The 24488-nt window shown below is 40.4% G+C and overlaps 1 protein-coding gene across 8 annotated transcripts in view; it reads left to right on the top strand.

Moving 5' to 3' along the window:
* The window catches only part of afg2a (AFG2 AAA ATPase homolog A), a 518183-nt gene that overhangs the window by 102686 nt on the left and 391009 nt on the right, over positions 1-24488 (top strand). For all 8 annotated transcript variants that reach the window (XM_072584192.1, XM_072584188.1, XM_072584194.1 and 5 more), the window contains 2 exons: positions 1521-1574; positions 7125-7204. In XM_072584192.1, the coding sequence (XP_072440293.1) occupies positions 1521-1574; positions 7125-7204 (134 nt within the window). The remainder of the gene's footprint in view (positions 1-1520; positions 1575-7124; positions 7205-24488) is intronic.

Raw genomic sequence — 24488 nt, 5'->3', positions numbered from 1 at the left:
TTTGAATAGCTCAGTTTGAGGAACCGCCAAGTTGGAGAGCATCATGTGCACTCATTGAAGGGCAGGTATTTCAGAATGGCTGGAACAATGCCAACATTTCTATAAGCAACTTGGTATAGTTGAGAGTAGGACTGCAGGATAGGGTATCAGGGCACAAAATATTTTTTTGAGGGCTCCTTTTGAGGGCTGATTTTTGATTTTGGGGTTTTTTTCATATTGACAAACTGTCTTAGATGATGCAGTCACATAACAACATTATTTGTATGAGGCATTTGGACTTTTTGAGCACTTTTTGAATAATTCTTCAATATCTTCTGTAATTAAATTTAAAGCTACTGCAGTTGAAGAAAGCATTCTTTCCTTTAAAGTGGCATATGATAACAAGTATAATTTATTAACAAAAATGTTTTTTATACATAACTGAAGCACTTCTACACAAAAAGCTATCATTCTAAACGCACCTTATTAATTGGTGAGGTTGTAGCTTTTGCATTTCTCCCACATTCACAAAGTAGGAAAATTTTAAATTCTTTAATCATTTTCACTGCATCTCAGATTTAAATATAACAATGTTCATTGTAATGGCATCTGAATTTTTCACATGTAGTAGTTTAGATTAGATTAGATTACCTACAGTGTGGAAACAGGCCCTTCGGCCCAACAAGTCCACACCGCCCCGCCGAAGCGCAACCCACCCATACCCCTGCATTTACCCCTTACCTAACACTACGGGCAATTTAGCATGGCCAATTCACCTGACCTGCACATCTTTGGACTGTGGGAGGAAACCGGAGCACCCGGAGGAAACCCACGCAGACATGGGGAGAACGTGCAAACACCACACAGTCAGTCACCTGAGGCGGGAATTGAACCTGGGTCTCTGGCACTGTGAGGCAGCAGTACTAACCACTGTGCCACTTTGCCGCCCACAGAATAGTTCTTGAATATTTGTTTTAATAAATTAGATTTTTACATTAAATTGCTAGTAAAACATTATCTTAGGGATTTCAAGTGTTCCCAGCTCCTCTTTATCTGATTTTCCTTCGTTGATAGATTTATGACTGTTCTCTCTTCTTTACCTTCTCCCGCTGTCTTCCCTGCCTCTGCAGACTCCTTGTTCTCCCACCCGCCCACGGAATGTCCACCCCCTGTATGCATTCTCCTTCTCCCTCTCCCTCTCACCTCCCTGCTATCTGACTGGGGGAGAATCTCCTCACCATTTCCTTCAATTGAACCTAACAGAGGAGGATGACTTTTCCCTGGTCACCCTTGCAAATGAACTTTTCAGAGCTATTTGGGGATTTCAGGAGTGGGTTCGCCTATTGCCCCAGTCTATTTTAGGTGGTGTTAAGTATTGTGACAAAATATTGGAGGAATTATTGTATTTTGGTCGAAAAAGGGCATCATCTTAACCTATTTGTAATGTTATATTGTTACTGTTGGTTGTTTGCTCAGAGCCTTTAATATCTCTCTTTACACTATCATTAAATAACTAACTTAAAGTTTTTGTTCTTATTTAGGGACCAGAGCTAATGAGTAAATACGTAGGAGAGTCTGAGCGTGCTGTGAGAGAGGTAGGTTGGATAAGAATGCTTGTACTTCATATTGTGTTACTTGTTGCTTGGCTGTACGATTTTAAGTTTTATAACAAAAAATTACTTAAAAGCACTTGTCAGTGTAATGAACTGAAGTCCAAAGATATGCAGGTCAGGTGAATTGGCTATGCTAAATTGCCCATTGCATTAGTAGGGGAATGGGTCTGGGTGGGTTACTCTTCGGAGGGTCGGTGTGGACTTGTTGGGCCGAAGGGCCTGTTTCTGCACTGTAGGGAATCTTATCTATTTCTGATGGCCAATACAATACAAATGCAGGATGAATATGACAACATTTTGCAGTGCCTTTAAACGAAATCTGTAAATTATAAATAGTATTTTTTAAAGCTTCCTTACTAAAATTATTAACTTCTAATGCATGCAATACTGAACATATATTTTTCAACATATTTCCCCTTTCCTGATTTTTCTCAGTGGCATGGCCCCTTTAATTCAAATGATGCAGTGTCCCACCCAGCAGTTCGCCAATGGGATCACAAATAAGCATCTGGAGGCCAGTCAATAGGTTAGGGACTCATTGCTGTGATTGGCTTTGGGTGATAATGAAAAAGGAAGGGTTGGCTGAAAGAAGGGAATGAGGTTCAAGGTTGATCTGAATTCCTTTGATGCTTATAGGAGCACTCTTGGCCGAGGGGGAAAAAAATGTCCTGAATTAACCTTAAATTTGCCTGTTGGGCCTATTCTGGCCCAGGAGCTCACTTCCAGCAGATTTTACCTGACTGCATAGGAAGCCATCAATGCCATCCTCTCTGACCTCCCCCACTGGCCCTCTGATTTTGTCTCAAACTTACATTGCTTAGCGAGTGCTGTTGCCATTGTCATTGCTAATCTATATGCTTAAAGGAAGACCTGCCTGCTTTACTGTGGGTGTTCTCCTTGTACTCTAAACAGCAGATTAATATGGAAACAAAATAAGGAAAAAGTGAGATAGTTGGATATAACTTGATTTTAATTATTTAAATTGCCCAGCCTATCTGGTTTCTTGACATCAGAGTAGTTTAAGATGGGAAATGTAATTGCTGCTACATTTTTGAGGAGTGGTAAGGAAACACTTGACCTCCATTGTCAGCCCAGCAGAGTTAAGATAAGAAAACTGAGCAGACCGAAATATTAAATCTGTGTCTTTCAGTACTGGCACTGTATGTTGGGGTTTCATAGGCAATACTGCAATGATGTTAAATGCCATTGTTATCCTCTGTGTCATTTATTCAATTTATGATCTCGTATATGTACACTGAAAAAGAGAGGATGCAATAAGTTAGAATACCTCTAATGTGAGATTCAATTGAGCGTACTGTTGAATCAAAACTGTACTCTGTCTTACTCTGTTAATTGAGTTTGCGTTTCTAGTCTGCATGAGGCTTTGTACCTGAATTGATCTCAGTTTGCAATATAGCTGATAGTTTTACATAGAGAGACCACAAATATGTGTGACGAGAAAAAGAAAATTATTGATTTGGCACCGTGTACAGTGTTGTGTGGTTCATGCTTGTTTTGACGTAGACTTGTAATTCAATATTCAAGTTAAATCTACTTGTTGTAGCCGATAGATTTGCTGTTTGAAGTTTTTTTTTATAAATTAAAATCAATAGCTATATACAGGATTAAAATAATGCTGACTGATTTTCTAAATATCTGTCTGAAAAAGGAGAGCCTTCTATTCTTCAGTGGTAACCCCATTCACTTCTAACACAAAAATAGACCTTGGGAAATAACATCAGAATGTTTTACTTCAACGATGTTGAATAGTTGGCAAATACTTCGCTTATAAAATTCAAGTTTGGTTCTGAGTATGAGGAAGTGGACCCTGGTGAGTGGGCAACAAACCTACATAGCATTACCTCCCACAGTATAGGTACCATTCCAAACATCTTGCATCAATCCAAGATAGTGGTCATTGCCAAGTCAGGAGCAGCATCCGCGAACTCATGAAGTTTGCCATCCTTTCACCCAACTGTCAATTAAATAGAACATCTTGGAATGCTTTCTGCTAAACAGAATACATTCCACCCTGGAAACAGTCCATCCCTAATCCTCGCCTAATAGGCAGGGTTATGCACAGATTGCAGCTGCTCCAATCAGCTCCTGACACAGACCTCACATTGAAGCTAGTTTCCAGAAAGTCCTGAAGACAGGGACCACCTTTGTTGACTTAATCTGTGTATTGACATCGTGCAGTGCACAAACATATCACTGAAGCACTCTCTTAAAATCATCTGTATGAAAACTCTACAACTAATCAATTCCACAGTTAGTATCTGGTAGTTTGTATGGACCTTGGAGTTCAAGTCAACCAAAACTAGCAAAAAGTTTACTTTAACAGGTACCAGTTCATGCACCAGCCCTCTTCACCAGCAACCTCTTGCCCACAAAGCCATGCTTCTTCACACATGTTTCTTCACACATGCTTATGATTTCGATCCTGGCTTGCTAGGCTGAAAACTACATGTTGTTGAGAAAATGTTCATTGAAGATATGTTTTCTGTGGACATGCTTTAATAGAAGGATATTTTGACCAACCACTGTCAAAACTGTTCTTTCAGTAATCCACTATGTTTAATTCATTCTTGGAATGTGGGTATCACTGGCTGGGCCAGCACTTATTGCCTATCCCTAATTGCTTTTGTGAAGGTAGCAGTAAGTTGTCTTTTTTAATCTTTGTAGTCAATTCGTATAGTTAAACCCATAATGCTATTAGTGAGGGAGTTCCCAAGGTTTTGACCCAATGACCCTGATGAAATGGCAATATATTTCCAAGTCTGGATGATGAGTGACTTGGAGGATATCCTGCAGGTGGTAGTGTTCCCATACATCTGCTCGCCTTGTCCTTCTGTTGTGGTCGTGTGTTTGAGAAGTCCGATCTAAAGAACCTTTGTGAATTCCTGCAGTGCACCTTGTAAATGGTATTGCACTGCTGCTACTGAGTGAAAGTAGACACAGGAAATATTTGTGGGTACCATGCCAGTCAAGCAGGCTGTCATGTCCAGCTATGGTGTCTAGTTCTTGGTGTTGTTAGAGCTGCACTCATTCAGGCAAATGTGGAGTATTCAGTGACACTCCTGACTTGTGCCTTGTAGCTTATGGACAATCTTTGGGGTGTCAGGACGTTAGTTGGACTCCCAATCTCCTAATCTGCTGTTGTAGCCACAGTAGTTATGTACAGTTGGTTTTTCAACATGTCTTGGCTATAACACGATTGAAGAATTTAGACCATGATTTGCAGAATGCAATCTTTTCTTACCTCAATTGGGTATAAAGCAATTCTGGCCCCATCAGTTTAAATGGCATTGCTGTTTTGCAATTTTCTTATAATGCGGGATCACATGGGAACTGAACTATTGCATTGTATCAGAATGGACTGTAGTTAGTCCAATTAAATTCCTGCTCAGTAGTTATCCCCAGGATGTTGATAGGGTATTCAGTGATGGTGATTCCATTTAATGTCAAGGGGAGATGTTTAGATTCTCTGGTGGAGATGGTATTTGTGAGGTGCAAATGTTACTTCTACTTGTCAGCCTAAGCCTAAGCCTGGATAAATTTTCCTGCATTTGGACATAGATTTCTTCAGTATCTGCAGAGTTGCATATGGTGCTGAACATTTATGCAGTCGTCAGCAAGCATCCCATTTCTGACTTCAGAATGGAGAGAAGGTTACTAATAAGCACCTGAAGAGGGTTGGGCTTCGGACAGTCCCCTGAGGAACTCCTGCAAAGGTGTCCTGGAGCTGGATGTGATGACTCACGTCCAATAACCACGGCCATCTATCTTTGTGCTACATATGACTCTAACCAGTAGAGAGTTTTCCCTCGATTCCAGTTTTGCTAGGATTCCTTGCTGTCAAAGCTGATTACATGCTGCTTGATGTCACGAGCAGTCATTCCCACGTAAATCTCTGGAATTAACCTCTTTAGCCCATGTTTGAACCAAGGCTGTAATGAGGAACTGAGTGGCCACGGTGGAACCTAAACTAAGTGTCAGTGAGCAGGTGATTGCTACGCAAGGTTTCCTTGAGAGCATTTTTGATGACATGTTTCATTACTGATGATTGAGATATACTAATGTGGCAATATTTGGCTGGGTCAGATTTGTCCTGTGTTTTGTGTTCAAGCATATCTGGGCAATTTCCACGTTGTGTGGTAGATGCCGGTGTTGCAATTTTAATAACTTAAAAGGCCATGATAAAATTTTGTACCAGTTCTGCGGTCGATCGCTCAATGATGCACTACTGAAATAAATGGGGTAAATGCTATATTTCCAGGAACTCTTTTTTTTCTCTCTGTTCCTCTGTTCAAACCATATCTCTTATTGTAATGCAGCTTGTAATCATCAATAGGTGAAAATTGCTTAAATTTTCTGTACGAATATTGGTTGTGTAGAGAACTTGTTGGAAGTAGGACCCATCATTGTGTAGTCTTGGATCTCATCTGGAGAATATATATTTGGATAAGTTACCAACTATCACTTGTAGAAGTATGTGCAACCTGAGGTTTAGGAGGAAATGTGCAAGGGGAAAGGAAAAACAAAATTCGTCTTTACAATATTTGAAATGAAAACAGAAATTTCTGGAAAAGTTCAGCAGGTCTGGCAGAGAAGTCAGAGTTAATGTTTCGAGTCAAGTGCTGATGGTGGCTAGGAAAATGTTGGTTTATATGCAGAAGATAGAGTGGGATGAGGGAGTAATCAATAGGTGGGGATAGAGTTCCAAGAGAGAGAAGAACAGTTAGACAGACAAAGGATTGGATAATGATCGCTAGGAGAGTGAATAGCTATTAATGGCGACTGGTAGTGGCTAACAATAGGTTGTGTGAAATAGCAGACACTGTGATAACAAGGCCTAGGGTGTCAGGGTTGGGGTAAGGACATGGGAGAGCCTCAGCGCTTCATTTTCCACTTGGGGAACCTGTAGCCTTCAATATCAAGTTTAACAACTTCAGAGCTTGAGCTCTCTCCCATGTCCTTTCCCCAACCCCCCACACCCCAATCTGCTATTACACATAATACAAGAGTCACTCGACCCAAAATATTAACTGTCATTTTCTGACCACATATGGTGCCAGATGTGCTGAGCTTTTCCAGCAATTTCTGTTTTCACTTCTGATTTACCACATCTGCAGTTCTTGTAGTTTTTACAATGTTTGAGTTGGTAGCTTGAGGATCGAGAGATAACACCATCCTGGAAAGTTATATGGAAGATGATTTTCTTCTGTAAATATGTCATCGAGTGATGTCAATTGGAATGAACAGTATCATGAGACCTTATTGAGTCACTTGTTTCTGTCATCTTTATAACTTATGAAATCTTCATAAGTTCATGAGCTCTTTGCAAATCTTTAATAAACCTTCTTTAGTGGGATTGTGCAGTGTTTGAAACACGCTGACAAGTGTGCTAACTATATTTTTATGCTGTTACTCTTCTAGAAGTTTTCTAAAGGTTCCACAAAATTACTAATTTACTATGCCTTTGTACATGTTAATTGCCAATTGTAAAATCCATTGTTCTTATTTACACAGATCTTTAGGAAGGCCAGAGCTGTAGCACCTTCTGTCCTCTTTTTTGATGAAATAGATTCTTTGGCTGTTGAGAGGGGCAGGTGAGTATCAAAGGCACTAGATTGATTGCTAATGGTACCAGCAAATTAAATAAGTATGTGCTAGGAACAGATCATTAAGAACTACTGTTTACATTTGGGGAAACGTGTGACAATCAACCTGTGAATTGATTATCGAGGAGAAATTAGGACTGCAGATGCAAGAGATCAGAGTCAAGAGTGTGGTGCTGGAAAAGCACAGCAGGGCAGACAGCATCCGAGGAGCTGGAGAATCGACATTTCGGGCAACCATCCCTGATGAAGGGCTTATGCCCGAAATATCGATTCTCCTGCTTCTCGGATGCTGCCTGACTGCTGTGCTTTTCCAGCGCCACACTCTTGACTGTGAATTGATCATCACCAACCACGTGTGGTGATTCATTACTCTCCTTAAAATGCTCTAACAGTTGGGAACCCGATGATCACCTTGTAAAAAGGAGGTTGAATGCCAGAATTTTTTTTTCAAATCCAATATAATTTCTTTTGGGCTTTGTGTCTTCCAAGAGTTTGCTTTGTTTTGCTTTGTTTGATTTGACTTGCTTAATAGAATGTTTCTATTATCCCTACCTGGGTTGACATTGCCAATTAAAGAAGATTGTGTGTAGAAAAACGTATTGCATTTTCACTGTTTTACTAGTGTTTGAACCTTACCTTCAGTTTGCCAGACATAAGGAAATATGAGTATACACAATATGACAGACAGGAAATACCCTTCAATCCTCTTCCATACAAATGTGATGTTTTGCGTTTCTGACCCCACCTCAAAGCCATGTAATATCCTGAGAGAAGTCAGGTAAATCCTGAGTCAATTAAGAAAAACAGCACAAAAGTTCTTTTCTGACCTCCTTTTGTCTATTGATTTATATAACCAAAATGCCCATTTCTACTTTCTCTGAGTTGTATAATCTTACAGCACAGAAAGAAAGCCTTTTAGCCCTGTTGTGCCTCTGCAATTTCTTTCAAAGAGCTGTCCAATTTAATCATACACTCCTACCTTTTCCCTTATTATCTTCAAATTAATTTTCCAAAAAGGATATACTTCTGCCAGCCTTTCATGTATTGGATTTCAGATCATTACAGGCCTCTATATGGAAAAATTACTCTTCATTGCCCCTTTAAATCTTTTGCCAATTATTTTAAATCTTTAACCTCTGATTAATCACCTACCTTCTAGAGGAATCAGTTTTTTTGCCATTTATCGAAAATGTATTGCCTCTGGGAGAAAGGCATCTACTAGGGAGCCCTTTTTAAAGATAAACCTTGTTTCAATAACCGAGGGAGCAGGTGAATAATGAAGGTGAGCCTGTTCATCCTACCTCACTTGGAAATTGAATGATTTGGAGCATACGTCCAAAACCATAATAATTTGGAGAACCTTAGGATTTTATCATAATACTAAATCCGCGCTAATCAGGGTCTTCCTGGTGGGACTGAAAACTAAGATTGGCAGTTAACTGTTCCTGCTGCATGTCCATACCAAAAAAGCTCAATTAAAATGCTGTATAATTTTGAATACCTCAATTTGGTTTCCTCTTATCCTTTGCTTCTCTAAGAAGGAAAGACCCAACTTCAATTTCTCCAGGTAACAAACATCTCTCATCTTTCGGTAACATTATAATAAATGCTCTATCCCTTCTTTGTGATCATGACATTCTCCCTAAAGCAGATTTTGTTGAGAATAGTGCATAGTCCCCCAGCTGAGGTCTAACCAATGACTTGCTTGTTTGGCATGCAATGCACCTTTATACAAAACCAAGAACCTTGTATAATCTGAAAGTAATTTATTTACTCCAAAGCCCAGAGTAGTTTATTTTCTGAAATATACAAGTTGGAATTGAACTCCTTTCCCTTTAGAATAGATTCCAGTCTTATTACCACAACCTCCCTGTGTTCCAGAGTCCTGTTGATGGCCATGCTTGCTTGTCCTCTTAAATGCTTTGACCCATCTCCTTCCCTGAAGACTTGATGTGATAACATCAACATTTCTGCAGATGTGAAGCTGTTGTTCTTGGATGGTTCACTGTTATGTAGCAAACTTGTTCTCGCGTCTTTTTTGCAAAAGTTAGTCTCAAGAGGATGGAGAGCTGACCATGAATAACTTGAACGTTTTCTTTGTTGACATGATTTTCCGACGTTTGATAGATAATTCTCATTCAGCTGCAAATGTTAATAAGATGTACTGTTAACTTGCCAAGATTCCATTTTATGAAGGTGATTTATACTTCACTGCTGTGTCTGGTAGCAAAGACTGCTAAAAGATGACTATTCACAGAACACTATTTCCATGATTAGTTGTAATTTAGCTGTTGGGCATTATTTATTAAATAATCCAGATTGATAATAATTACACTGGAAACCAATTTAGAATTGTCCATTGGATTCGGAGTAACACATTTTTTCACATTCTACATATATTAACACCTAGGATCTGAGTGTTATCGACTTTTATTTCTACAATGCTGGGCATTTTATTTCTCTGTTTTCTAAGACCTTAGAACAACGATACTGTATCTAGGTACCTTTTTACTTAAGATGGCGCTTTACGTGACGACATATAAACGTTTCACTGCATTCATTGGAGTACATGTGACAATAAAGCCAATTCAATTCCAATTTCAAGTAGATACAATTTGTTCTTATAATACACCTTTTTCATTGGGAAACAATAAAAAGGACCTAAGAGAATGCTGGTCTCTGCTGCATTTCCATGGTAACTGAAATGATGATGGATCAGAACTCCAGAATTCTGTGGGTAATTTTTAAATGTTTAATTCCTTAAAAAAAAGGAGTGTGAATGTAAATTAATTGGTGTTAAGCAAAGTCCCATGTGGGACCCATGGAATGTCAATTTGTCAAGGAAACTTCAGAGAGATCCATAACTAGAAGAGATAACAAGCAGGCTGAATATTTTCTCCCGTATGAGCAGAAAGCCACCTTTTGTAGGCATTTTTGTGCTTTGCCCTTCCAGGAATAAACTTATTTTAAAAAGCAGGGTTTAAAACTGACTGCAGTCCTGGTGAGCATGTGCGAGTGGAAGGAGGTATTCTAGTCTGGGTTCAAGTGCTGTTGTGGTGTTATGGTCATGGTAGAAGACTTTGTAGATAAAGTGATGCTTATGCTTTGCGTGTCAGAAGCCAATTCATCAGCAAACCAGTCAGAAAGAACCAGGACAAAAGCAGTCTCTCACACAGTGCTCCAGCCAACAGCTGTCAAAAGGAAACTGGACAAATGGAATTCAACTCAGTGCAAAGCCAAATCCCAAAAACAAGGGTTTCAATATCTGTGTTCTACTCTCTTCACAATCCATACAGACAAATCATATATCTTTTAACTTTTCTTGGATTCACTCCTTATTCCTAATGTGTGGTGTGAGAATTCTTTTTCATGTTTAGTAATTAATAAACTTACTCTCTTATTAGCTCATGAAAGCTTGATTAAATTGCTTGAATGAAAAGTGAAAGGCAACCACAAGGGAGGAATCCTTATTAAGATAAACCTTCTTGCAACCAGCCAGGGAGTGAGTGAATAAAGAAGGGAGCAAGTTCATCCCTTCTTACTTGGAACCTTAATGATTTGGAGTATATGTCCGACACCATAATAACCTGGCCAGTCAAAGTCTTCCTGCCTGGACTGAAAACTAAAATTGACATTTAACTGTTTGTAGGCAAAAGTGAGGACTGCAGATGCTGGAGTTCAAAGTCTAGGTTAGAGTGGTGCTGAAAAAGCACAGCAGGTCAGGCATCATCCGAGGAGCAGGAAAATAGACGTTTCGGGCAAAAGCCCTTCAGGGCATCAGGAATTCCTGATGAAGGGCTTTTGCCCAAAACGTCGATTTTCCTGCACCTCAGATGCTGCCTGACCTGCTGTGCTTTTCCAACACTATTCTAATCTAGACACTTAACTGTTTCTGCTGAATATCAATGTCAAAAAGGCCCAAACAAACAGCAGCCTGTCCCCTTTTGCAAATCTATTTCTTGTATCCTTGTCCTAAAGAGTGCAAATTGAAGAACTCCAATGTTTATCTCCTTTTAACGATGTTTCAGTTGTATACTATCAAGCACAATTGTTTATAGTAAAGATTGCATAGAAATCGATAAGTAGATAGATCATAGAAAAGTACAGCACAGAAATAGGCTCTTTGGCCCACAATGTTGTGCTAAGGTTTAATCCTAATGTAAAATATAGTAACTTAACCTACACACCTCTCAACTCACTGCTATCCATGTGTATGCCCAGCAGTCACTTAAATGTCCCCAATGTCTCTGCTTCCACCACCACAGCTGGCAACGCATTCCATGCATTCACAACTCTCTGCGTAAAGAACCTCCTCTGACGCCTCCTTTATACATTCCTCCTAATATCTTCAGACTATAACTTCTCACGCCAGTCCATCCTGCCCTGGGGAAAAATCTCTGGCTATTGACTCTATCTATTCCTCTCATTATTTTGTATACCTCGATCAGGTCTCCTCTCTTCCTCCTTCTCTCCAGAGAGAAAAGTGCGAGCTTATTCAACCTTCCTTCATAAGGCATGCCCTCCAGTCCAGGCAGCATCCTGGTAAACCTTCTATGCACTCTCTCCAGAGCCTCTGTATCTTTCCTATAGTAGGGCAACCAGAACTGGACACAATATTTCAAGTGTGGTCTCACCAGGGACTGGTAGAGCCGTAGCAAAACCTCATGGCTCTTAAACTTGGTCCCTCTGTTAATGAAAGCCAAAACACCATATGCTTTCTGAACAACCCTATCCACTTGGGTGACAACTTTGAGGGATCTATGTACTTGCACACCGAGATCCCTCTGTTCCTCCACATTGCGAAGACTCCTGTCTTTAATCCTATATTCAGCATTCGAGTTCAACCTTCCAAAATGCATCACTTCGCATTTATCCAGGTTTGAACTCCTTCTGCCATTTCTCAGCCCAACTCTGCATCCTGTCTATGCTGCGCTGCAGCCTGCAGTAGCCCTCTATATTATTGACAACACCTCCAACCATTGTGTCATCGGCAAATTTACTAACCCATCCCTCAATCTCCTCATCCAAGTCATTTATAAAAGTTACAAAGAGCAGAGGCCCAAGAACAGAGCCCCGCAGGACCCCAATCAAAACTGACCTCCAGGCAGAATACTTTCCATCTACGACCACTCGCTGCCTTCTGTCAGCCAGCCAATTCTGAATCCAGATAGCCAAATCTCCCTGTATCTCATACTTTCTGACTTTATGAATGAGCCTACCATGGGGAACCCTATCAAATGCCTTGCTGGAATCCATATACACCACATCCACTGCTCAACCATCGACGACTTGTCTTGACACCTCAAAGAACTCAGTAAGATTTGTGAGGCATGACCTGCTGCTCACAAAGCCATGCTGACTGCCTTTAATAACAATATGCTTTGCCAAATAGTCATAAATCCTACCCCTCAGAATTCTTTCCAAATCTTTGCTGACCACAGAGATAAGACTGGTCTGTAATTGCCAGGATTTCCTTATTACCCTTCTTGAAAAGAGGAACAACATTCGCCTCCTTCCAATGCTCTGGTACAACTCCTGTAAGGAGTGAGGAGGCAAATATCCTAGCGAGCGGCTTAGCAACCTCCTTTCTCGCTTCCTGGAGCAGCCTAGGATAAATCAGGTCTGGCCCTAGGGACTTATCAATCTTAATGTTTTCCAAAATTTCTAGCACATCAACTTCATCAATCTTGATCTGGTCAAGACAGTATCCCAGCTCCTCTAAGTTTTCATTTATAACAAGTTCCCTTTCCTTGGTGAAAACTCAAGCAAAAACTCATTTAGGGCTTCCTCTATCTGCTCAGACTCCACGCACAAGTTCCCTATGCTATCCTTGATCGGCCCTACCTTCTCCCAGATCATTCTCTTATTCCTCACATACGAGTAAAATGCCTTTGGGTTCTCCCTAATCCTTCTTGCCAAGCCTTTTTCATGCCCCCTCCTGGCTCTCCTCAGTCCTGTTCTGAGCTCCTTTCTAGCTCGTCTGTAGTCCTCTAAAGCTGTGCTAGATCCTTGCTTCCTCCACCTTACGTAAGATGCCTTCTTTCTTTGTTATTGTTCTTGTTATTCAAGGTTCCTTAATCTTATCCCTTCTTACCTGTCTCAGAGGAACAAATTTGTGTATCACTCGCAACAATTGCTCTTTAAGAAGTCTCCACATGTGTGCTGTGCCCTTTCTATGGAACAATTGCTCCCAATCTGCACTTTCCAATTCCTGTCTGATAGCGTCATAATTTCCTTTTCCCCAATTAAATATTTTCCCTCAGTAACTGCTCCTTTCACTCTCCAAGGCTATGCTAAATGTGAGGCAGTTGTGATCACTTTCACCAAAGTGCCCACCCACCGCGAGATCTGACACCTGTCCTGGCTCGTTGCAGAGCACCAAATTCAAAATGGTGTCTCTCCTCGTCGGTCTACCTACATGCTGAGTAAGGAAATCCTCCTGATGAATACACCTGACAAAAGCGGCTCCATCCAAACCATCTGCATTTAGGAGGTTCCAGTTGATATTGGGAAAATTGAAATCACCCATAACAACAACCCTGCTACTTCTGCATTTTTCCAGAACCTGCTTGCCTACGAGATCTTCAATCTCTCTACTGCTATTATGTGGTCTGTAGAAAACCCCCAATGCGGTGGCTGTTGCCTTGCTGTTCCTAACTTACACCCATACTGATTCAGTAGACAAACCTTCCTCAACAACCTTTGTTTCTGTAGCTGTGATGCACTCTCTGATTAGCAATGCTACAGCCTTCCTCTTTTGCACCCTCCTTGTTTTTTCTAAACGTTCTAAACCTTGGAGCATCAAGCAACCATTCCTGCCCCTGTGAAATCCACGTCTCCGTTATGGCCACAACATTGCATCTCCAAGTACTGAACCATGCTTGAAGTTTGTACTCTTATTTCGGACACTCCTTGCATTAAAGCAGACACACTGTAACCGATCCCTTTGTTTCATCGCATGAGAAACCTTCCTGATAAATTCAATATATCCTGTCACTGTCCCACCTGCAACTGACCGCCTCTCCGACATGTGGCTGTGATTCCCACCCACACCCCCCCCCCCCCCCCGCTAAACTAGTTTAAACCCTCCCGAATCGCACGAGCAAATCTCCCTCCCAGGACGTTTGTGCCCCTCCAGTTCAGGTGCAACCCGTCCTTCATGTACAGGTCCCACCTTCCCCCGAAGGTATCCCACTGGTCAAGATATCTGAAGCCCTCCCGCAGGCACGTGTTAAGCTGCATTCTCTGACTGTTCCTCATCTCACTATCTTGTGGCATTGGTAGCAAACCTGAGATCACAAGTCTACTCGTCCTGCTCTTCAGCTTCCAACCTAACTCTCTGTAGTCACTTTTCAGATCCTCAATCCCTTTTAAGTTATTTAAATTATTTCTTTGAGGAGCTGAAAAACTCTGAAGAATCAGTTTGCATTTTATCATTTCCACCATGCCTAAAATCTTCGTGCACCCTTTGTGTTGTGGTGCAAATTACACTAAGCACTGCTATGGGTGTAGCTTTCCCAGTACAGTCAGGTTCAGAGTGACTTCCAGTTACTTGACAGCATAGCCCACAAGTATGGTGCTGGAAAGGCATTGTCGGTCAGGCAGCATCTGAGGAGCAGGAGAGTTGATGTTTCGAGCATAAACTCTTCTTGAAACGTCGACTCTCCTGCTCCTTGGATGCTGCCTGACCAGCCGTGTTTTTCCAGCACCACACGTTTTGACTCTGATCTCCAGCATCTGCAGTTCTCACTTTCTTCTAGCATAGCCAGCAAGCCTTGTTCCTTCTAAAGATGTGTTTGCTGTTGTTTACTAAGTTAGTTGTTTACATGTTAAATAACCACTCCCTCCAGTTGCTGCACTGGAAATTCTAACTGCAAGATACACTGCAACAACTTTAGCAATCCTGTCCTAGAAGGACAAGGACAACATGTGCATTGTATGGGAATACAATAGTCTCCGTTTCCTTTCCAGGTTCTACCTACTCCTTATTTAGGTGAGTTTCACTATTTCTTCTTTGCTGGGTCAGAGTCTTTGAACTCCTCATAAATTAGCAATATTGGACTGCAGCAGTTTTCATTTGATGTTTCCGTCAAATAATTGGATCTGTCAAACAAACATCTTAACATTCAGTCCAATACTCATGAATAAAATGATGGCTGATGCTTTTTCCTTTGCTGCTTCATGGTCTGCAGCAGTTTGCAAAGAAGGCCCAGCCACGTTGTCAAAGATAACTAGGTATGAACATCAGATATCAGCCCTGCCTGCGATGGCCACATCCCAGAATTCATTTTTTTAAAAATCACTTTTTGTTTCTTTGATTATTGGTCCCTTTAGTTTTGTTGTTGTGGTCACAGAAATGGATTAGTACTGGTCAGTTATGACTCTTCCACCTATTTTATATTGTGGGAACTATATTTTCTTCTTGTGCATCACTTTTCTTTGCCTGCCATGGTGGTTATCATATCAAGCCAAGGTAGTTGAAAGCCACATCTGCTGGAAATAAAAATAGAAAGTACAGAAAAACAGAAATAAATAGAAATTAAAATGTAGAGAAGATAATTCAGGTAAGTTAATGTTTCAGGGGTGAGAACTTTTAAAGGGACTTGAGTTCATTTATTCCAGTGATTTATTCTTCGCACCTTAGGGTTATATTAAGTCCTAACTTCACATCTTTAGATTATAATGAATGGTATGCTGATATACCTTTCACTGGGTTTAAAATTTCTAAGTAATAATTATTTATCATAGAATGATTCAGCGCTGAAACAAATCGTTTGTCAAAGAGCATGCTAGCTCTTTGAAAGGAGGTAATTTAGCCCATCACACCTATTTCACCTGTTCATTGACCTCAGTGTCACTTCCCCATGCTCTCCCATATCCACTAATCTGATTAATATCCAGAAATCGATTAATCTCTTTCTCCATAAGTGTATATCCATTTTCTTTTGAAAATTATTGAGTTGACTTCTACTGCTCTTTCAAAAAGTATATTTTATTTTCTGTGGTGTTTATCTCATTATCTTTTCAATCAACGTAATTTTGGATTTAGAGTTTGACTTCCCTGCTTACTACAGTTTGATGCAGGTACTACGTAGCTAGTCTACACACTCTTATAGGGTGTGGATTCATCTTTTGCAGTAGGTAGAACTGGTGAAACTTGAAATGACATTGTACAACTTGAGCATGTACTGATTTGGCAACATAATCTAACCTCAAATTATTTGCATGTGGTAAACAATTGGCCAACTAAGTTCGTTTTCGATTTTTGGCCATGCAAGTTTTCATGCTAAGAATGTACATGCCATATTTGAATCCAGTGTCTCCCATAACTCGTTTCTGAATTTAGCCATTTACAAATTGCATCTTTCTCAAAATTCAAGAAACGCATTTCTCTATCTGGAAATGTTTGTAATATATGAACTTTAATAGTTCTAATTCTGTACCTTTGCTTCTGATACCTAACTGGCAGTTCCTACTTGAGAAATGTACTGAAAAAAACATCTATCTGTAATCTTGGTCATTGTTTTGCCTGTTTAAAATGCATTAGGCACAGTTGAGAAATAGAATAATCGAACACTATCTACTTTTGATACATTATATAAAGAAGGCAGTTAATACAGATCAGTTACTGCATGAGTGAAATGCAAATTGAATCGCTAAGCTAAGCTGCAAATTGGGAACTGTAGAGTTGGAGATAGGAATCACTTTAAGAAAAAGCACTTCTTACTTCTTTAGTTTGTATTTTCCAAGTGTCAAAAAAAGCTGCTGTTGTCTCACCGAATTAAAATATTTGCTTATGAATCAGGTTTATTTTTTCTAGTTTTGCGAGAGTGACCTTTTATGCACCGTGGTGCCAAATTTTGCATGTTATCCACTTTGGAAGTTTCTCTGTGCTGTGTAATCCAAAGGCCCCAAATGCATGTACATACAGGATCAGCTCTGTGTATTGAAATTGTGGCAACCCATGACAGACTTGGAGACCCACATTTAGGTTTAGTATTTTGTAAAAGGGATACAAGAACCAAGTTTTGCATTTGGTTACACTCCTGTAACCTTGAGATCTGCAGTAAATCAAAATCCACAGGCAAAAGGTTTAAACTCAGTCAAAAATAAACAGTGTATCTAGTGGTGGGAAATTTTAAATTAGGAGCAATTTGTCAATAATGTAATTTAAATTCTGCATTTCATAGGGTAACTGGTGAAGTTGCTACTTTATTGAACTAATAATATCAGTGGACAGAATCAGTCAAATTAATGCTGAAGTTTATAATAGTTAAAACTAAGTGAAGTAAAGCTACTTTTATTTGTAATCTTTTACAATGGTCCAACAATCACAGGGTGCAATTCCTGCCCTCCCATATATTAGGCACACCCCCAAGATTGAAATAGTAGGAACGATAAACTTCATTTGTGCCATCCTTGGGGTGAGTTTGTCAACTTACACTTTCTGTGTCGGTATACTAATACTGCTCAGGAGAGGATTAAAATTACTTGTCAATGCACGATTGGTTAAGTTAACTGACCCACTGTTCAGATTGAAACTACTCATTACTTTTAAAACATGCACATTACTGTATTCAAATTATTTTGATCACCTCATTGCTATTAAATGCAGGAACTATGGCAGTAATAATTTTGCAGCTGTACAGAGAAGAATCCTTCCCTCATGACCATTAAGTTTTCTGGAGCAAACAAAAAAAATCTGTAGCCTTTTCAGGATCGCTCCCATATACATGAGGCCTGATTGAATTTGTTCTGAGCCACTATTAAAATGTGCTACTCCACTACATTAATTCATGGCAAATGTTATGTTTTCTATTACCCTCTGTACAAACTAACAGTTAGTGGATCTGTGTGTGGGGTTAGGGTTGGTGGACATTTGGAGGCGCCTCCACCCTACAGGCAGGGATTTTACATTTTTTTTTCAATCCACACAAATATCACACCAGGATTGATTTTTTTTCTGACCCCCGTGGCAACCCTAGATTTGGTGGCATCTTGTACAATAGCTAATATTACCATCTCCAATCACGCTCCAGTGTACCTGTTGGTTAAGATTAAGGATGTTATAGTGGGTCTGAGGCACTGGCGAATGGATCCCTTTATCCTCCAGGATAATAGGTTTGTGGAGTACTTCTCTAGAGAATTTCAGGCAAAACTAGACATTAACCCAGGCTCGGTTAGTAGCCCATCCATCCTTTGGGAAATTGCCAAAGCCAACGGCGGGGGTGGGGTTAGTTATTTCCTACTCTGCCAGTAGGAAGCAGAAGAAGAGTGATCAGCAACGTCTCCTCAAAGCACAGTGGAAGGCAGCCGCGAAGGCTTACTTTGACAGGCCCTTGTTGGTCAAGCCACGGAGGATTACAGCGCTGTGATCTGCATTGAATTCCGTGCTCATGCAGATAGCAAAGAAGGAGCATACTTTTGCAAAGCAAAGGTTATATGAGCATGATGACAGGCCAGGCATATCTCGCCAGGAAAAGGAGTATCCCTCAAGCCATTACGGCGATTATGGATTGGTCTGGGAACCTAACATGTGACTCCAAAAAAGATTAATGTGGAATTCCAGTGATTCAATCTGAGAGTTGTGAGGTGGGGCGGGCCAAACTGGAGTCTTTTCTCCAAGGATCTGGAACTCCTGGGCATGACACTTGTTCAGTTTTCTCAATGCCCTCTTATTAAAGCAAGAGGTGCAGGAGGCTGTGAAGCAGCTTCAGAGTGGAAAGTCGCCCGGTCCTGATGGACATCCCAGTGAATTCTATAAGGAATTTATAAACATATTGTCAGGCCCGATGCTCAACATGTTTAATGATTCATACAGCCATGATTGTATCCTGCCATCTCAGAGAGGCCAATGTTTTGCTTATTCTTAAAAGAGGGAAGGTCCCGGAGGACTGTGCTTCGTACCGACCCATTTCACTCTTAAATGTGGACTTTAAAAATCCTCTCTAAGGCTCTTGCGTTAAGGCTGTTACCTTCTGTTGTTAAAGAGGACCAGATGGCTTCAGAAAGGGCTGCAGATCTTCCAATAATTGAGCATGTCAACAACAGTCAATACAGGGATTGGTGATTTCTCTAGATACAGAGAAGGCATTTGACCGAGTTGATTGGCTATACTTTTCTATACTCTGGCTTGGGTGCACTCTCTATAAGATGGGTAAAGGTTCTCTACGGTGACCTTCTTGCTGTGGTCATCACCATTGGGGTGCAATCAAGCAATTTCACCATTTTTAGGAGCAGCCGGTAAGGCTGTCCCCTTTCGCCATTGATTTTTACATTGGACTCGGCCAATGGTTCAATCACCATTCATAGGGATCCCAATATATCAGCTCCAGAAGTGGGGTCAAAATTACATAAGATTTTGTTGTACGCAGATGATGTCCTTTTTTTATCAAATCCAGCAGTTTCGGTGCCTCGCCTGATACAATGCGTTTGTTGCCTTTTCGGGGTACAAGATTAATCTTGCAAAATCAGAAACTATGCCAATGGGTGGTCTTACGAAGGTGCTAGGTCTTGAGGGCGAATATCGATTCCCATTTAAATGGTCATAGGAGGGTTGATTTTTGATAAACATTCAGGAGACTGAATGGCTGGTTCAGCTCTTTTATGTGTTATCGCAAGTGGCCCCTCATTAAATTAGCTAAACTACAATTGCCTCATGGATTGGGGGGAGTGGATCTCCTGGACATCAAAAGCTACCAACTAAGCTCGCTTTTGTCCTGTGGGAGTGTTTGGACCTGTGGGGACTCTCTTTCAATATGGTTAGATATCGAAATCTTCCAGGCAAGCTGTATCCTTACTAGCTTGTTGTTTTTGGACAATATGACGACAGTCAGGGAATATGGCCATAACCCAATCGCCATCAGTACTGTTAAAGTATAGAGGGCAGTTCGGGAGAGGGAAGGCAATATTGGCAAAACGTCTTCTCTTATACCTATAGTGCGTACACCGGGTTTTCAACCAGGGATGATAGGTTCAGGATTCAAACATTGGGCGGCTAATGGGAGTCTTGCATAGGCGATCTATTTGAGGGAGACACAATGATGTCCTTTGGTCAGTTGATCTTTTGATCTTATCAAAAGAAAGAAGGCAGCTTACTTAAGGTGGAGGAAGCAAGGGTCTTGCTCAGCTCTAGAGGATTACAGGCAGGCGAGGAAGGAGCTCAAAAATGGTCTGAGGAGAGCCAGGAGGGTGCATGAAAAAGGCTTGATAGGAAGGACTAGGGAGAATCCAAAGGCATTTTACATGTATGTGAGAAATAAGAGAATGATCAAAGAAAGAGTAGGGCCGATCAGGGATAGCATAGGGAACTTGTGTATAGAGTCTGAGGAGGTAGGGGAAGCCCTAAATCAGTTTTTTGTATTTGTCTTTACGAAAGAAAAGGACCTTGTAGCGAATGAAACCATTGAGGAGCAGGTAAGCATGCTGGAACAGATAGAGTTTGAGGAAGCTGATGTGATGAAAATATAAGATTGACAAGTCGCCAGTTCCAGACCAGATTTGTCCTCAGCTCCTTTGGGAAGCGAGAAATGTGATTGCTTCGCTGCTTGCGAAGATCTTTGCATCCTCGCTCTTTACCGGAGTCGTATCTGAGGACTGGAGGGAGGCAAATGTAATTCCTCCCTTCAAGAAAGGAAATAGGGAAATCCCTGGCAATTACACACCAGTCAGTCTCACATCTGTTGTCTGCAAGGTGTTAGAGAGGATTCTGAGGGATAGGATTTATGACCATCTGGAAGAGCAAGGCTTGATTAAAGGCAATCAGCACAGCTTTGTGAGGGGCAGGTCATGCCTCACAAATCTTATTGAGTTCTTTGAGGATGTTACTAGACAAGTTGATGAGGGTCAAGTGGTGGATGTTGTGTATGTGGACTTCAGTAAGGCATTTGATAAGGTTCCCCATAGTAGGCTCGTTCAGAAGGTCTGGAGAAATGGGATACAGGGAAATTTAGCTGTCTAGATACAGAATTGGCTAGTCAACAGAAGACAGCAAGTTGTAGTGGAAGGAAAATATTCTGCCTGGAAGTCAGTGGTGAGTGGTGTTCCACAGGGCTCTGTCCGTGGGCCTCTACTGTTTGTAATTTTTATTAATGACTTGGATGAGGAGATTGAAGGATGGATTAGCAAGTTTGCAGATGATACAAAGGTTGGAGGTGTCATTGACAGTAGGCTGTTGTAGATTGCAGCGTAATTTTGACAGGATGCAGAGATGGGCTGAGAGGTGGCAGATGGAGTTCAACCTGGATAAATGCGAAGTGATGCATTTTGGAAGGTCGAACTTGAAAGTTGAGTACAGGATTAAAGACCAGATTCTTGGCACTGTGGAGGAACAGCGGGATCTTGGTGTACAGGTGCATAGATCCCTTAAAATGGCCACCCAGGTGGACAGGATTGTTAAGAAAGCATATGGTGTTTTGGCTTTCATTAACAGGGGGATTGAGTTTAAGAGCCGTGAGATCTTGTTGCAGCTCTATAAAACTTTGGTTAGACCGCACTTGGAATACTTTGTCCAGTTCTGGTCGCCCTATTATAAGAAAGATGTGGATGCTTTGGAGAGGGTTCAGAGGAGGTTTACCAGGATGCTGCCTGAATGGAGGGCTTATCTTACCAATAGAGGTTGACTGAGCTCAGACTTTTTTCATTGGAAAAAAGAAGGAAGAGGGGGACCTAATTGAGGTGTACAATATAGAGTTGATAGCCAGAAACTTTTTCCCAGGGCAGAAATTGTTAACACGAGGGGTCATAGTTTTAAGCTATTTGGCTGAAAATATAGAGGGGATGTCAGAGGCGGGTTCTTTACACAGAGAGTTATGAGAGCATGGACTGCGTTGCCAGCAGCAGTTGTGGAAGCGAGGTCATTGGGGATATTTAAGAGACTGCTGGACATGCATATGGTCACAGAAATTTGAGAGTTTGTACATTAGGTTTGCCTCACATGAGGCTCAATGGTCGGCATAACATCGTGGGCTGAAGGGCATGTTCTGTACTGTACTGTTCTATGTTCTAGTTAGCATGGAAATACGAGCTATCTAACAGGGACCTCCTTTCGTTTTTTTCAAGTTAAGGATCTGACAGAGAGAGGAGGGTACTAAGAATTCACTTTCTGTGAGCACTTTATATCATCAATTGGAGGGGGTGGCCCCTCAGATGAGTTTGATTGACTCTGCAGGGTGTGGGAGAGAGAGCTAGGCATTGAGGTCACCTCAGAGGCATAGGAAGATATTTGGAAAAACGCAAGAAAGATATCAATTTGCAATAGGACAGTTAAAGGTTCTCCACAGAGTCCACTTGACTCCAGACCGTTTGTCAAAATTTAAACCAGGAATATCTTCAATATGTCCCAAGTGCATGGTTGGTACGGGCACTCTTACCCATTGTCTCTGGTCCTGTGGTAGGCTTCAAACATGCTGGAGCAGGTGCAATGGAGGAGATTTTGGTGTAAGGATGGAGAAGGACTAGATCTCTCTTCTCTTTGGCCTGTTCAGTGTGTTCCCTGCAGATGTGCATAAGAAAAAACTTTTCAATATCCTCACTTTCTGCGCAAGAAAGAATATTTTGCTAGGTTCGGTATCTGAAAACTCTCTGGGTCTGTCGGGTTGGCAGAAGATTGTTATGGAGCATATCCCTTGGATTTCCTCACAAGTATAGTACATCACAAAACTGAGAATTTCTATAAAACATGGTAGCCCTTTTTGGAATACCTGGATACAGATATAAATCTGCTACACTAATAAGGGCTTTTATATAACCATAATGATTGTGCTGTACGAGTCCAATATCCAGGGATGGGGAACTGTGAATGTATGGGTGTTTTGTTTGGCAGACTTGAGTTATTACTATTTATTAGTTTGTTGTTGGTTATTATTTAATTAGTTAAATACTTAGTTGGTTTTTTAAAATATATATTTTTCTATATATATTTATACATTTGTACATGAGGGCAGATTGGGCTTTTTTAACACCTTTTTTTGTGTTCTTTGTATTGTTTTGTAGTTGTAATGTTAAAAAAATCTATTTTTCAATAGAAATATATTTTTAAAACTGTATAATAGATCTTCCTAGGTTAAGTAAATCATAAATTATTTTTTGGCATTCTGTTTTCTTTTATGCTGTACACACTATTTCCTCTATTTCTGAATATCTTGCTCCAGTAGGTATACATTTCAAGTCGACATCATGTTAACATGTTGTGAACATTTTGTGATAATTGAATCTTTATGATATGTTTATATATCTATCATTTCTAGTAGTTTTTTAGTATTATAGAGTAAGATGACATTGAATGTGACTATTCCCTGCTCAGTTTTATTAAGTACATAGGTTGGGCCTTGTCAAGAGACCCATTTAAATTAACAGAATCTTATCCCCTCTACCATGTTTGTTTGCAAAGCACAGGTATTAAATATACTTTGTTGAAGATAGCTTTTTTTTTCCCTGTAGAAATGCTTTCCTCAATTAAAGTGCCATATACAAATAATAACTTTGTTACTAGTTACCAGCTTTACTTAAAATCCTAAGTTAAAATCCAACATGAGATTTATTTCATAGGTTTGAAGATAACAAATCAAAGTATTTACGGTTGAAGAAATAAAGTGGTTCAGTGACTGCTCTTGCCTCTGAGTTAGAACTGTTTTACAAGGGATAATTTTAATTATGTGAGTGATTGGCTGATAAACTGCAATTGCAACTTCCTACTTGAATTAAATTACATCGCTGTCCAATTTCAACTGATTGTATGTTGTTAGGAAGTATGATTTAAAGTCCACTGAGAACATGTGCTCATTATCTAAGCTGACACTCTTAACTTCATGACACAACTCAAAGAAGAGTGCTTTTGATAAAACAAAATTTGTGGGAAATACTCATGTGATGAAGTAGCCTCTCTTGACTGAGAAATATATGGGGCAGAGCATGACTCTCACATGAGGAAAAACAATATCAGTTGTGCCTTTTCAACTTACTGCTGAATTCAGATCCTGTTTTCATTGTAACAAGGATTTTGACCCACAGGTCAAAAGTCATTATTTATTAGAGTAGATGTACATAGTTGCAAAATGTGGATAAAAATGTTTGAAAATACAGCCTGTCTGTGTCTTTGAGAATTAAAAAAAATCTCAAGTTGTGGATTTACTTAAATTCCTAATAGATTAAACAGTTTAAAAATGCAATCTGTGCCAGTGAGAATTTAAAACAGAGCTGTTTTAGCATTCCAACAGTCATTTGTTAAAATTTCTCAAAGGGCCATCATTATTTTACTGTTAATGTTTGGCAC

The sequence above is a fragment of the Chiloscyllium punctatum genome, chromosome 14, assembly GCF_047496795.1.
Source record: "Chiloscyllium punctatum isolate Juve2018m chromosome 14, sChiPun1.3, whole genome shotgun sequence".
NCBI lineage: Eukaryota > Metazoa > Chordata > Chondrichthyes > Orectolobiformes > Hemiscylliidae > Chiloscyllium > Chiloscyllium punctatum.
This window is presented reverse-complemented; position numbering and strand designations above follow the sequence as displayed.